At 36.7% G+C, this 16,250-nt stretch overlaps 1 protein-coding gene across 7 annotated transcripts in view; it reads right to left on the bottom strand.

Moving 5' to 3' along the window:
• The window catches only part of MAPK10 (mitogen-activated protein kinase 10), a 315,377-nt gene that overhangs the window by 81,716 nt on the left and 217,411 nt on the right, over positions 1 to 16,250 (bottom strand). For all 7 annotated transcript variants that reach the window (XM_058719591.1, XM_058719592.1, XM_058719590.1 and 4 more), the window contains 4 exons: positions 8,266 to 8,395; positions 3,944 to 4,002; positions 2,751 to 2,889; positions 1,897 to 2,062 (listed from right to left, as the gene is read on the bottom strand). In XM_058719591.1, the coding sequence (XP_058575574.1) occupies positions 1,897 to 2,062; positions 2,751 to 2,889; positions 3,944 to 4,002; positions 8,266 to 8,395 (494 nt within the window). The remainder of the gene's footprint in view (positions 1 to 1,896; positions 2,063 to 2,750; positions 2,890 to 3,943; positions 4,003 to 8,265; positions 8,396 to 16,250) is intronic.

The following is a 16,250-nucleotide window of genomic DNA, read 5'->3' as shown; positions in this document are numbered from 1 at the left end:
AACATCAGTTTTAGTTTCTATTTGAAGTATTTCAAAAATAAAGATACGATCAATTAGCACATATATAAAGGAGTCATCTGGAAGTAAAGTGAAAAAAAGTATTAAAGGTGTTTAAAAATTGTTTTATTTATTTGTTTGTTTTCTTTATTTCTCAGTTGTCCCAGTTGTTAACAAAACATGCTTCACCTTCTCTTACCAATCTTTACCCTCTTCCAACTTGCTTTTTAGTAAGGATCAAAGGAACTTCGGGGCAAAGACATTAGGCTGAAATGCTCCTTGGGGAAGGAAGGCAGGGTTAGGTGCACAGGATAGCCAGGCATGCCTGATGTAGGAACAAGCGGGTGTTTCTGCATGATAACCTTCCTCTCATATGCAAGAGGGCAGCACAAGGGTGTTAGCTACATCTTCACAAATCTAGAGAAATGAAAAAGCTAAGGACGTGACTTGCAACCTTTTCTAGTGAGAGAAGGAAAATGGATGAAATTACATGCCATTTGTTCTGCAAAGATCTGGAACACCATCAATAGGCAAATGCAGCCCCTAACGCCAGACCTCTGTAGATCCTTGATTTCTTGAATTTTTTAATTAATTCCCCTTTGACGTTTTACAAGTAACCTGTGAAAAAGGTCTACAAATGTCTTCTTTTCCGAAGAAGTTAGATGTGGTTAGATTATTCCTTGGGAAGAGGACTAGATTTGCCTCTTCCAAGTCAAAAAGTAACAATTCTGCCATTGCTCACCAAAGTGAACCTGACCTTCCTAAGAGCTGACTTTTCCCTTTCTTCTGCACAAGTGCACAAAAGTATTGGCTCTCTTCTAATGTGAAAGTACACAAAGAAATTTGTTTAAACTGGTGACCAGGGAATTTTCATAAAGGTACCCTGTAGCACCTGCACATAAAAATATATAGATAATTATTTTTGTAAAACTTATAAAAATAGACTGCTAGGAATTAAATAGAATAAAACATAAAATAAGCATGAAATGTACATTTAGGATATATATATATATATATATATATATATATATATATATATATATATACATATGTATATATATATATAAAATCTTAATTTAAAAGAATTTTAATTCCTAAATATATTGGATATACATTTTTAATATGCTACATTACTTATTAGAGATATTCTTTTCAAAATAATGTACTGCAATGCATTCTAATAGGTATTTTATAAATCCTTTAATAAAATCAAATTGCAATACATTTTGAGGATTCTACTTTTTCTTTTGAAGTGTTCATGAATACTAGAAGTAACATAAAATTTAATATTTTCTCTATGATTCAGAATTTGGAATTACTAGGTAATTGCTATCCTAAATATTACTTACAGAGCAGTTTAAAGCATTGAAGAGACTCTTACCTAACTTGAACAATTTGGATTATTCTAAATTGATTATCCAATGAGCATTTGTAAAGATTCTTGCTCCAAGGCTCTGTGATATCTTTTTGTCTTCTCCTAGGAGTAGAGCCATCAATCTAAGATAAGCCATAAAGCCAAATGGCTAACTGTAACAGACAGATTTCTTCCTGTTTTCATACTCAAAACTCTGAGTTGAGCTGCAACCCAAACAGCATTTTTTCTCAATATCTACAGCATGTGTGCTAATCCATATCTGTTTTCAGATGCCATCCACAATTCTTTTTAGCCATAACATTTTAGTGTTCTTGCAGCAAAGCTTACTTTTCAGAAACATCCTTCACATTTTTAATGAATGATTCTTCATAGTAGTGTTTTTAAACACCTCTTAATATGAAAGCTGGCAACCCTATTAAAAATATACATTCATATGCATGAAAAAGAACACTGCCCTTGGCCATCTAAAACATATGCACATTTTCTTCATGGCTTCTGTGACTGCTATGCAGAAGCCTCCTTACCGTTCTCCTTGTAGCCCATTCCCAGAATAACCTCAGGGGCTCTATAATAACGGGTCACCACATAAGGAGTCATCATGAAACTTGTGCCTGCCGTCCTGGCGAGTCCAAAGTCGAGGATTTTCAATGTACAATCAGACTTGACTACAATGTTACTTGGTTTTAAATCCTGACAATAGGAAAAAGAGAAGAAATTAAAAGCCAGAAGCAAACAGAACATATGATCTCTATCTACTCAATCAATATGGCAGTCTTGCAGTAGTATTGATAGGGCCCCCCTTGCCTACAGAGCGCAATATAAAGCAAATGATTAGCTTTTTATATATATTTTTAAGTATCTTCAAAAACTTATTAAACCCAGAAGAGAAGTGTACTATCAATTTTACAGTTTAGGCTCATCTTGGGAAGAGCTCTTAGAATAAATAACATATCATTTATTGTCATCTGTTAGATTTTTCCTTATGGCAACATAAACCTTTCAGCTTATTTTTCATTTCTTGGCCTGACAGAAGAGTGAATCAAGGCAGCTGTCTTTGTACTGCCAGCAACAAACTGTGGAAATGAATGGTCTTATTTCAGCTGCACATATGACCTCTGCCAATCAAGGGCCTAGAAATCATGAGGCTTCTCAGAAGCCAACTCTCAATGAGCCGAAACAAAATGCTAAACGAAATCAACTGAAGTATAGCTACAATTTTCTTCTGTACGTTAGTGGACTTTGTGCTAATTCTAGTCAAAGAAATGAGGAAGTACATTATATTCAACATACCCCCCGCTACATAAAGAAAACAATCTACAGTTGCTCTCTCTCTTCTCCAAAGGCACTTTAATTATAATTCTGGAGTATGTATTCTTACCCTGTGAATAATTCCAGCAGAGTGGAGGTGTTTGATGCCACACAACATTTGGTATAGCAGGTAAGACATTCGCTCATGGTCTAATTCCATTTGAATCACCTGACACAAGTTGGCATCCATCAGTTCCATTACTAAGTAACTGGGAAGTAAATCCACAAGGTTAGTCCCAAATCACAAGATCCATGAAGTCCTTCAAATAGGTCAGAATCCTCTCCCAAATCTGTAAGTCTTCCAAACTTCTCAGCTCTACCTTTGATTGAATTGAGAACATGAAAACTTTCCAAGTATTACATATATGTTAGCCATGGTAACTCTACCACGAGGTCACCAGCAGAAGCAGCATTTATTAGTGTGTGGTTCCTACCCATATATTTTCTACCTTCATCTTGTCCTCACGTTTCCCTGAATTCACTGAACTGTTTCTTGAGTATTATGATTAGAAATTAAAAAAAAAAAAAAAAAAGTCAGGGGTCATCTGGGTGGCTTAGTTGGTTAAGTATCCAAATCTTGATTTCAGCTCAGGTCATGATCTCACAGTTTGTGAGATAGAGCCCTGCATTGGGCTCTGCACTGGGCAGGGAGCTGGCGTAGGATTCTCCCTCTCCCTCTTCCTCTGTCCCTCCCTTGTTCATGCATGCATGTGTACAAACACTCTCACTCCCTCAAAAAAAAAAAAAAATAGCATCTCCTATTAAATGCAATGTATCTGTGCCAAACAAGACAATGTGTTAAGATTTACTTCCTCTCCTCTGCTATTGTCACTATACTTCTAGATAGGTTATTTTTGCACAAAATTAAAGGCACCACAAAAAATAGAAATAAAGATTTAAAAATTATTTTTATCATATCCCGTTTCTTGATATTTCTCAAAGTGAATAGACTCATTCCAGAAAGCTCACAGAATCAATTAATAATAAAAAATACATAATAAATAATAAATCTTCTCTGATTGAACCAAGAACATAGAACAACAAAGCACAAGTGCCAGAAGGCCAAAAAGAAGCAGAAGTATCTTTCCAGGAAGGAACACCAGAAACAGAAACTTCTGTTCTATCACTGGATCCCTTTCATTTGCTGTCAGCTCTTATTTCCCTTTAATCTCTACAAGATATTTCATCCACTGATGTATGTCAATTTCCCTTGAGTTATATAAGTGCTATGCTCTTCCTTCCTTCATGAGTTTTGTTACTTACACATCCTGGAACTCCTCCAGTGTTTTCTGGGGTGTGAAGACATTTAATAAACTAATAATCTGGAAAAGAAATAGTAGAAGGGACAGAGGAAAGAGAGAAAGAAAAAGGGAGAGATTGAATTATTCAAAAAGCATACTGAAACAAGTATTTAATCCAACTCAAAGTCACACACTAGTGCTATGGTAGCAATAGAAAAGTTGGGAAAAAACTTCTAGAACTGTTTCACAGAACATAGAAAAATGTACTCAGAAAGGTCATATATATGATATCTGCCTTTGGGTTAAATACAATTAAAAACGCTCAAATTCTTAGGCAGAAGGAAGAATCAGAGAAAATATATAATTGTGTAAATGCTTTAGAGTGTGATTCTCCTTGTTAGAATATAGAGTTGTAATGCAATTAAGCAAAAATGGAAGGAAGCCATGGAAGAAAAAGATGGGCAGCAGCAAAACACCCAACAAGATGTAGCAAGGTCATGGTTTTCCTCCAAATGAACAAGACGGTGCTCTAATTTAAGATTTTTTTGTGTGTTACTACTTTAGTTTCTTTTGCTTCTATTTCACACACAAATACTATTTAAACTAATGCTATACTGATATGTTTGGGGAAATGTATAATATCCTGGATGATATCAATAATGAATTTAGTGGAAAATGTATTTTAAAAGTTACTGCAATTCTGTCTCTTAAATTTTTTGTTGCCTGCTTTGGTTACTTTATATATTAGGTAGCAAAGAAGTTTACCTTCTAGCATAAGTAAATATTCTCTACTAACGTCAGTGGGACATAAAAATAAAAAATAGGGATAACGATCTTCTCACAGGATAGATGCAACCATTTCACAAAACTGGATAAGTACAAGATTAAGATTTAAACATCTTTAAACTAAAAATTAATAAATTTTGGTAAATTTTGTAAGTGGTATAGAAACATATGAAATAATGAAAACAAAACAAAATGATTATAAACATCTGAGAAATGTGATCAAGTCCACAGAATGCTTTGGGTCACATGTAGTTTTCATTTGTTGAGGAATTATTGAGAAAAAATTCATAGTACAATGCATATTTTCATACACACACACACAAATGTATATATGGCAATGGTTATTACATATTAAGAAAACTATGATCATCTCTTCTAAAGGAACCTTAGGTTCTTTAGGTTATGGAATATGCATATAGAAATAAAATTATTTCAAAATATCTTTGAAACTTGTGATGAAAGTGTCTTATTCTGTATACTGATAGTGTGTGCTGAAACAATGTGTGATATATCTGTCATTGTATGTACATCAAACATATACAGTGGGTTTGTTTTTCTAGTATTTTATCAATATTGCAAAGTAATTCATCTTGATATTTGGTCAAACAAAAACATCAGAGATTGTGCACAGGGCACACACACACACAACACACACAAACAACCCTTAAATATGGAAAAATGCTAACGCATATCACCTGGTAAATAATCTAGGTATTTGAAAATTAATTTAGAAAATAGCATTACAATTTTGAGTAAATCAAGATTATTTTAAAAGGTTAATTCCCCACTATGAATTATTATTTTCACTGGGGCACCTGGGTCACTCAGTCAGTTAAACATCTGACTGTTGGTTTCAGCTCAGGTCATGACCTTGCAGTTCATGAAATGGAGCTCTGTGTTGGGCTCTGTGCTGACAGTGCAGAGCCTATTGGGATTCTCTGTCTCTCCTCTCTCAGCTCCTCCCCAACTGGTGCTCACTCTCTCTCCTTCTTTCTCCCAAAATAAATATATAAAAACTTTTTTTAAAAAATCTTATTTTCCCTTTTACTATGCCCTTGCTTCATCACCTTCATTTTCTTTGATTTCTCTCTGTTCTTTCTTTGCTCCCTTGTAAATTCTAATTCTTAACAATAACCAATTAAAAATTGTCCCTTTAGAAACATATTATCACAGGTATTTTCATTTTAGTTCAACAGTTTCACGCAGGAATCTGATTCAGTTCCTTTATTCCGACATATTAAAATGCAGATACGAATTAATGTTTGTTGTGGCTCCACAATCACTTTAGCCATCATTTCCTAGAATTAGGTATTCATTCTCTAAATGGATTCTCTTCTCTATTATTAAAGATTTAGTTGGGATTCTTCACTGTTTTACTTTACTTTCCACAGCATTTACAGAGTTCTGCATTCTGACTGCTTTTACTTAATATTACAAGTACTCGTGTGGAGGGGCACCTGGGTGGCTCAGTCGGTTAAGTGTCCAACTCTTGGTTTCGGCGCAGGTCATAATCTCATGGTTCATGAGTTTGAGCCCCATGTTGGGCTCCGCACTGTCAGTGCAAAGCCTGCTTGGGATTCTCTGTCTTCCTCTTTCTGCCCCTTCCCTGCTCATGCCCTCTCTCACTCTCTATAAAATAAACATTTAAAAAAAAGTACTAATGTGGAATTTACATTTGGTCATAAGTGAACTTCCTTTCATAAGTGAACAAGTTCCAGATATTTATTTCCATAGACATATACACATGCACATGGAAATACACACATAAAAGTGGGATAGCAGGTAGAAAACCATTTACAGATAATCCTTTCAATTGGGAACTTCTTTTTAAGTATCATAAACATGAACTTCTACATTTCAGTCAAGAACAGGGAGGATGATTCCCTCAAATGCACCAAGTAAGTGGAAATTTCTCCACAATGTGTTTATTGCATTATAGAAGCTGAAAGGAAGATGAGGGAAATATAAGTATATGAAAACACTATCAAAATCTCCCATACTGCTGCTTCACTGATTATATCTATCCATTTTCCATTGCCCATGGTATTTCTCATCCTCTCTGCTATGATAAAAATAGATTGCATTGGCCATGTTGTTAGTCTTGTTCCTGCCTTCATTTAACATACTGAAAGAACAAATTGGTTTAGTAGAATGACTTTTCTTATGAATCATCCTTTCCATCATTTATAGTTACCTTCTAGAAGTCTTGTGTTTCTTGCATGGCAAAATTAGAGATGGGTACGTACTTCATAAATTTGCCTTTTTAGTGAGATCTTTCCTGCTCAATCTATTTTAAAAAGTAAGCCCACCCACCAGCACTGACCAGAATAATTTTCCTTTTGCTTTGTTTTACTTACTAGTGCTTATCACCATCTGACATTCTATACATTTACCTATCTATTTTTTAGACCATCTTTTTCTCTCATCAGTACAACATGAGCTCCACATGGTCAGGGATTCGTTTCTGTTATCTCTACTGATGTAATCTTAGCATCTAGGTTTATACATGGGGCACATTTTATTTAACAAACATGTCAAATGACTGAACTACAAGTCATTGGAGTAGAGTAATAGAAGAAAAGAGAAACACTGTCATCAGAGAAACAATCCACATATTTGTATTTCAAACATCTTGCAACTAAACTCTTGTACATTTGCTTCTTGTTGGCCTTATGACAAATCCACTTGCTTATAAAACTGCACTGATAATTTCATATATTCTGTGTGATTTTTATACTTAAGAAAAACTATGCAGACTTATAGCTATTTTTATAGTTTTATTATAATAATTTGCAATTATTTTCATTATACATTTATATGTAATAAATTATATGCACTGTACTTATAAATTATTTATTAATAATAGTCATTATTAAAATAATGAATTATCTCCCCTGTATCCTTACTAAAAGTAATGGGAGCATAGAAAGAATTCTAGAGGCCTTTATCTGCAAATGTAGAAGCTTATATACTCTGAAGTGAAGAATGTGATATAATGGTATACACCCTACTGAGTTCCCATGAGAAATGCTCTTGATAATCCTGTTCTGAAGTGCTTTGCAGATACGTTCCTGTGCATTTGCCCAACTCTACAAAAAAACAAGATGCTGAAGCACAGTGGGTACAGTAAACATTTGAAGGCCACTGACAGACTATAGTCAAAAAAAAAAAAGGAGATAAAAATCTTCACCTGTTAATAATAAAGAAATATAGTATATTGTTCTATAGGGTTTTGTATTTGTTTGTTTTTTATTGTTTTCGGAAAAGTATGGAGCTCTCTGGTTAATTTGGAGCAAGATACCCAAATATGGTTAATTTCATAGCAGGAAAATATCTATCAAATTCATCCTCTCACACCGTATGGTTTTTAGATGGTTTTTAAGCAGAAAGTTATCATGAGGACAATGAAATAAAATGTAGCATATGGACTGGATAAACAATCTTAACAGGCAGACATTACAAAGTAAAGAAAGCCTTTCCTGCTCAAGTTGGCACACAGATTTTCTTTCTCCCATCTCACAATCTCCCACTGCCAGAGGTTTAAAAATAACAACTCACGTTTTTATGGTTCACACACTTCATGAGGACTAGCTCCCGGTAAGCTCTCTTGGCATGCGTTTGGTTCTGAAAGGGTCTGCTGAGCTTCTTAATGGCCACATTTCTGTCAAGAACGGCATCATACGCAGCACTGCAGAAACCCAAGAGCAATCCAGAATTAGGAACAAAGAAGCCAATAAAATTCCTGTCTACGGATATGGGTAAAGGATATGGATAAAGAAAATACTATCCTGGAATCCCACTCAGATATCTTCTCTTCAGGTCACATGCCAATCAGGCTGTAAATAAAGACCTAGGAGTGGGGTGCTTGGGTGGCTCAGTTGGTTGAGTGTCCGACTTCGGATCAGGTCATGATCTTGAGGTTCAGGAGTTTGAGCCCACCGTCGGGCTCTGTGCCGACAGCCCAGAGCCTGCTTTGATTTTGTGTCTCCCTCTCTTTCTGTCCCTTCCCCGCTCACGCTCTGTCTCTCTCTCCCTCAAAAATATAAATAAACATAAAAAAATTTTTTAATAAAAAAAAGTAAAGATCTAGAAGTGACTAGTATCAAACCATTCTACTTACTAAGAAAAGTAAAAAAGGACAGTATCTTGCCCACTCACCCCAGGAAGAAACCCAGCATAAAATTGCCTCCTTGATTGGGAGACAAAACAAAAGTGCTCCACTCTCCCACCAGCCATGTGAATGTGGCAAGTCATTTCATCTCTCTTGGCTTGAATTTCTCATCTAATAACATGTGACATTTAGGTTTTCTCTAGCTATAAAACTCCACTGTTATTTGGTTATTTTAAGAGAACATTATTCTTTCCAGTTTTTAAGGTATGACATTCATTGCCATGAATGCACAGGTTGGTTGGTGCTCAAGTGTACCCATTAACAATAACAAAGCTGAAAATAAGGAATCCAGTATGAGGGTTTTTAGATCATAAATAACTGCACTTCAATATGAAGACAGAAATGGATGCTACTAGCATTTGAAGCTTTCAAACTATTTGAGAATGAAAATCTACTATGCTTTGAAGGCAATCAATTTTTAGTGCTTTTTCTCTCATAGTAAAGAATATATGGGTCTGGAGATCAAATAAGGAAGTGAATATCTTCTTGGCATTTACCTAATGACTCACTCACAAAATGGTTTTTTGCTTGTTTGTTCATTTTTGTTTTACCCCCATCCCTGCAGCTTCAGATTGTGCTGGATTTTGTCTTAGTTGCCAGAAAGGAATGCAGCAATCAGTGTCCCCTACCATTGATCTGTTGAATTGGAAGTGGTATTAACCATTCAGTATTCATGCCACTAAACTAAAAGATAAAGAAAGGGGGTGGGGTGCCTGGGTGTCTCAGCTGGTTAAGCATCTGACTTTCGCTCAGGTCATGATTTCACAGTTTGTGGGTTCAAGTCCTGCATTGGGCTCTCTGCCGTCAGCACAGAGGCCGCTTCAGATCCTCTGTCCCCCTCTCTCTCTCTGACCCTCCCAAAAAAAAGATAAAGAAAGGGGTTACTGTATTGTAAGATAATGATAGATTAGTGGGATAAGGTTCGACAAGATCTTAGAAGTCATCTGGTCCCTGACTCCATTTAATTATTCCATTTAATACTATTCTTCTCCAAAATATCTCCATCAAAAGTTTGACCAGTCTCAGGGCACCTGGGTGGTTAAGTTGATTAAGCATCCGACTTCAGCTCAGGTCATGATCTCACAGTGCATGGGTTCGTGCCCCGCATCAGGCTCTGTGCTGACAGCTCAGAGCCTGGGTCCTGCTTCGGATTCTGTGTCTCCCCTCTCTCTCTCTGCCCCTCCCCTGCTCACACTCTGTCTCTCTCACTCTCTCAAAAATAAACATTAAAAAGATTTTTTTTTAAGTTTGAGCAATCTCTGCTTGAGCATCTCCAGAAACATGGACCCCTTTAATATCAAGGCAGCTTTGAGAGTTGGAAATGTCACCATTCTAATAAGCATAGTTTTATCTCTGTGGTTCATATTGACCACTCTCAGCTCTGAATGCTGGGGTAACTCTCAAAATAAAATACAGTATTCTCTTTTCTATTATGGTAGGTTCATAATATTTGAAATCCATTAAAGGACTGGGCATGATCTTTGACCTATAGCTATAAGTTTTTCTTATTTTTCCCCTAAGTTTTTTTCTTTCTCAAGTTAACTATCACCAGTGTCCTACCACCATTTGTCAGAATGTCATTTCAGGTCCTATCACCATCTGGTCAGTTTCCTCTGAATATACTCCAGTGTGTTGATATCTGAAAATGTGGATCCTGAACTAAATAAACATTGCTAATCCAGGCATGGAGTGTCAGCAAAGATTACGGTAGGGCTATCAATTCCTTCATTCATTTACTAGCTCATTCATTCTGTTGACACAGTTAATATAACTAAGTCTCCCTTGGCTTCTTTGATAACTATGTCACACACTATTGACTCACAGTGAGCATGTTAATTAAAAATATTGTCTTTTTAAAAACCTGTGCTGCTTTTCACCTCTTCATGTTAGCACTGATACTTCTGTTCTTGTGTTTGTTCTCATTAGCCTACCAAGAGCAGCACAGGTAAAGGAAAGAGTCAAATGGGCCTACATCTTCTAAGCAGTACCAAAGAGCAAAAGTGAATTCAGAGGAAGAAAACTTGTTTTCTGAAGTTAAGAAATTGTATCAGCAGGAAACTGATCAAAACAATCACCTTAAAGAGAAAGAATACATTTTAGTCCAAAACAACTTAACTGAAGTCATTAAATTATCTTAAAAAAGAACAGCAATCAGTCATGCATTCCTAGAAAGAAAAATCAGGAGGCAAATTCTGGCATTGTCTGGTCAAATAGGAAAGTGTCTTTCCAGGTAGTTCCAGGCATCCAATCAGCCAGGCAGACGTTTACAACTGTATTGATTGTCAGAGACTATGGACAGTTAGCATTCAGATCAACATCACTTTATACTGATTCTATCTTCTTGCGGTCAACATTCTTCTCATCATGCTCCCCTTTGGATCTTTGCATACAGAATATTGCCTATATCTGGTCAGCTTGACTGGCCAATGCAGTTTTACTATTGCATTTCTCATAGTTTAGTACATCGGCCTCTGGTTTTTTATATAAGCCTTTAGTGAAGGCTGGTCAGTGTGAGTCTGAGTCCCTGAGATACTGACCAGATCCTGCAGGACAGTGGGCCAGCCTCCAACTTCACGGGGAATGGCTGAGAAAATGCCATCCTCTGGGGCTCTTGGCAGGTTCTGGCCAGTTTCTGCCAGAAATGTTGTGGTTCTCTCCCTCCCTGTGGTACCTCTTCCTTAAAGTTATTTTAGGGATGAATCTCAGCACTGTTGCTTACTAGATGTGGAACTATGGGCAAGTCACTTACACTTTCCAGCATTAGTTTCCTCACATTTGAAATGGAGATAACAACCTGACAAGATAATTGTAATGAGTAAATGAGATAATAATGCAGCTATAGTGCCTCACCCAGAGTAAGCACTAAATAAATAATGACTATTACTATTTTTAAAATCGTTCTTGTTGGAGTCATTGTGTAAGTCAGGGCAGGATAAAATATTAATTCCTATGGCATGTGCTACAACCTGACATGTATCTACTAATCATCAGTTTTTAATCTTTCTACTAATTACACATCCATTCACCTATACCATTATCTTGGCCACATTTCATAAGTTTGTCTGGTGATATAAAAGTTAAGGGCAAAAGCCTTCTTAAAATCGAGATACATTATAGCCATGTAGTTCTATTACTTTCCATTTTAATAGGTTATTCAGTATGATTTGCTTTGAACGGACCCTTTATTCCCAGGGATTGCTACATCCTTTCTTAATAGCTCACAGGATGTCTTTTGTAACCAATACTAAGACTAATGTCAAGCTCAGCAGATGTCTCATAATCTCTTTCTTTCCATTAAAGAAATTGGAGTGCTTGCATGTTTACAGTTATATTGAATACTGTGCTTTGGGCTCACTGAATTTCCATTCGCCACCTTGCATCATGTCTTCTTGTACAGAAGGGACTTGGAAGTTAAATGTACAATTCCCAGATACTCTGCAGTTAGTGGTCTGGACTCCAGTAAGGTCCTGCCACACAGATACAGCTAGGAGAGATTTGTGAGGCGAAAGGGAGGGTGGTCATCCTCTAACATTTCTGGGTTGGCAAGCAAGGCCTCATGGAGATATGAAATTTTCTTCTGTAGCAGTGACTCATTCCCCAGACTTCTGGGTGAGAGAAGGGGTTGAAGCAAAGGCAACAGTGGCCTCCAGGTTGCAGGCCCCTGTCACCAGCATCATGGGGTAGCGACAACAGCAGTATTAAGTACACAGTTTCAGCTCTCTGATTCCTAAATCTCAGTTACAACCATGTATTCTGGAAGCTCAGTGGTTCTAGGACACTCTCAGAGGTAAGAGCTCCCCTTGTGATTCAGCTCTCCGGTGTCTGGGAGTCATTCCAAGAAACCCAGACTAGAGCTCACTTCTCCAGGCCTTCCAATGATTTTGCAAGCACCCAATTTACCGTATAAAATCTTTGCCTACTTTAAATGTTTCTGTCTCCTGCCATGAAGCTCAGATGACACTCAAGTCTTTCCCATCTTCTGTAATTCCTCAGTGATTACTGGCAGCTGTTTAGCAAATACATCTGCAAAATTGGCATCACTGGTGCTGTATAATCACAACTTAATGTCTGAAAGTTTTCCATTACTGTTTAGTCATCTTTTTTTTTTTAAAGAGTCTTGGTCTATAGCACCTTATTTTTTCTCTTTCAGTATTTTCTTTCTTTTATCTTCATGCAGATAAGGAATAAATCTTTGTGAAGATTTTCCAGCAACTTCCAGCAACTTTCCAACAACTTTGCTAAAAACTTACCAGAATTTCTTGGCACAAGGTACTAACTCACCTCCACTTAAACCAGGTTTGTTTATAAAAGAAAGACGTAGCCTTTTGTTATACTCCTGTCATTTAATCCAGTTTTATGATGCTATAAAGTTAAGTTTACTTCCTTGAATGTATTTATATAACCATACACACAAAGACATACACATGTGCACACACACCTCTCTGTAGGCAACCGTTATTCTCTATGTATTTATCAAGGTTTTTTTTTTCTTCTGGAAACCTCTTGCACATATATTCTTTTTCCTAAATAATAACCATTGATTCAATAATCTTTCTTATTCCCTTTCCCTTTCACATTTAAAATGTTCTTGATCATATAAATGTTTATGGGTAAAAAAAATCTCTAGGCCTTATGAGAATATTATGTCTTAAAAACAACAACAGCAACAACAACAACAACACAGTTTTAAAAACCTTATCATGGCCACATCTTAAACATCTTAAGCTATAGCCCAGCAGCCCAAATTCCATCCTGGGAGAAATTGTCCCCTTCATCACTCTTTTCTCACTTTCCCACATTCTCATCTGACCTTTCCAAAGGCCTGGACTTTAGTTGAAAGCTACTAAAAACTTTCTTCCCAGTGCCCCCAAATATCCCACTTTGGTACCCCAAATTCCAGTCCATAGAGATGCTATTGAGACACTGATTCCACCCTGGAGAACCACGTTGGGGAAGCTGCCAAACCCTGCCTCAGGCTTTCACAATCATTCCTCCTCCTGCCAGGAATGCTCTTCTCACATCCTCACTTACCCAATTCCATCTTGTGATTCAGGTTTCAGCCCAAATATTATCTCCTCAGTACAAGCCTTCCCTAATCATCCCATCAAGAGTCAACAGTTGATTTTTTTGATTACCTGATTTTGTCATTTGAATTGCTTGGCTGTAGCAGTTTCCTTATATTTTGTCAGGGAAGCTTTTGATTGCAAGCAATAGAATTTTAACTAACAGTGACTTAAGTAATGAAAATGTTAATGATATTACATAATGGAAAATCCAGAATTAGGCATATGCAGCTTTCAGGGATAAATTACAACTCTTCTGGGCCCTAGACACTTTTGGCTTTTGATTTTCTGCAAATTGGTTCTCAGCACATCAGGTGGGGGTGGGGGGGAGCCAAGGATAGAACTTCATTAGTGCATCAGAGGGAAGGATAGGTGCTGTGCTGCATTGCTAAGATTCCCCTTTTATTATCCTAGCTGCTGGAAGTGCTGCTCGCAGATGGTCCCTCAGCTCTTAACCCCCTTTGGGTAGAATTTCAGCCAAAAAGATCTGCTTCACCAAAGTCTATGCTTTCTTCATGGGCAGCCTTCACTCAATAACTGATGAACCTGGGATTATAAAAGCCTGGCCACCTCATCCCAATTCAGGACAGCTGGTAAGGCTCACTCCATCTTCAGAACTCCCAGGCGGGTCAGCTGAGGCTTCCACTGAGAATGCATTACAGCAACTAGGGGCCAGCAAGGGGCTCAGAAGCCCCTGCCTCAAAGACAGCATCAAAAGTAGCCACTAGTCTAAACACTATAAACTGAAACAGTGCTTAGCAGCCCTTCGGTGAACTAGTGACAAGGGACATTTCACAAAGACTGACTACCTTGATGAAGAAAATGGGACCAACTAAACAAACTCACCACCACCAAAAATTAGATGAACCTAAAGAAGATGGCTGTCCAAGATGGCTGCCTGATTTGCATTTCTTGGAAATCAAGATGGGATGATGGCATTGGAGAAGAAACTGAAGGCCCCCAGAGAAGAACTGCTTCATCTCAGAGAGATGGGGTTATAAGGCACAGGCAGGCACTGCCTCTCTTTTTCTCATTTTATCTTTCTGATAAGTTTTCTCATGCCCACCCTGATGCCCTTCATGACCATTGAGTGAATGAACCACCCATGTATGTTCAAACCCATGTTTGAACCTACAAAATCCACAAAGCTGCCAGCCTGCCATTTGATATGGTAAGCTGGAAACTTGGAAATTTAGAGTTTGGCTTGATATGAAATATGTGATGGTCCAGAGGCTGGTCAACCTGCTATAAAGCATAGGGAGAGCACATAGAGAGTCGTCAGAATATCCTTGGTATGCTGACTTTGCCATTTGTATAGCATAAAGCTATATTTACGTATTTAGTATTTAGTAAACCTTAACTTTTCAATAAACACTTTTGACAAAAATAAAAAAAATTAGACCACATATTTAATTAAAATACTATATACTGAATTAGACTTCTTGTGTTTTCTCAGGTACAACCAAATGAAAACCAGAAAATAATCCTCCTAAAGGAACATCAGTATCTATTTCAAAGTCAGTAACTATTTCAAGAAGACTGTGCCCAAACACAGTGATTTAACACATGCACCTGCAAAAGATGCTTTTACAGATTACTCTTGAAACATGACTTTTCACTTAGGTCAAATGGTTCCTTTTCTAAATTAATCCTTTCATTTTTAGTTCCAAGGTGCTTGGTTTGGTTTGATTTGCGGGGCGGGGGGGGGGGGGGTGGTATGTACAAAAGTTAAGCTGTTAATGTGTTCTATTGGCAAAAAAATAATTTTGTAAGCATTTAAACTTTTATATCATGTTACCAAATGCTTCAAATATAAAATAAGTATATTTAATAATAGTTTGATTTTCTATCCAATGACTCAAAGCTTGGAAATTCAAAATGAAACCCCTGACAATAGGATGAAAACTTATAATTTTAGTTAAAAATGACATTGAAGACCTATCAGTTATTTTTTTCAATAACACAAATACAAATTATTTTGGAGAATATTGTCATACTAAAAACAATGTTCTGACCAAATTAAAAAAATCTATGGAGTAGAAATGGATTTGAATTGGTTGTGATACAAAGGTAATGAATATTGGGTCCAAATAATTTGCAATATTCTACAAATCAAAATATAACTTACATATACCTTACACTTATATGTCAATTACATATTAATAAAAAACAGAATATATAGGCACCAAAATTTGTAAATATTTTTATACATACTTGGTGAGAATCACTTTATTACAAAATTTTGGAGACAAAACTGATGTTGAATAAAAAAAATCAAGTTGTTTCAGCAAGTCAATCAGCATTTTCCT

Source organism: Neofelis nebulosa, chromosome 3 (genome assembly GCF_028018385.1).
Source record: "Neofelis nebulosa isolate mNeoNeb1 chromosome 3, mNeoNeb1.pri, whole genome shotgun sequence".
Taxonomy (NCBI): domain Eukaryota; kingdom Metazoa; phylum Chordata; class Mammalia; order Carnivora; family Felidae; genus Neofelis; species Neofelis nebulosa.
Note: the sequence above shows the minus strand (reverse complement) of the source record. Positions and strands in the feature narration are given on the sequence as shown.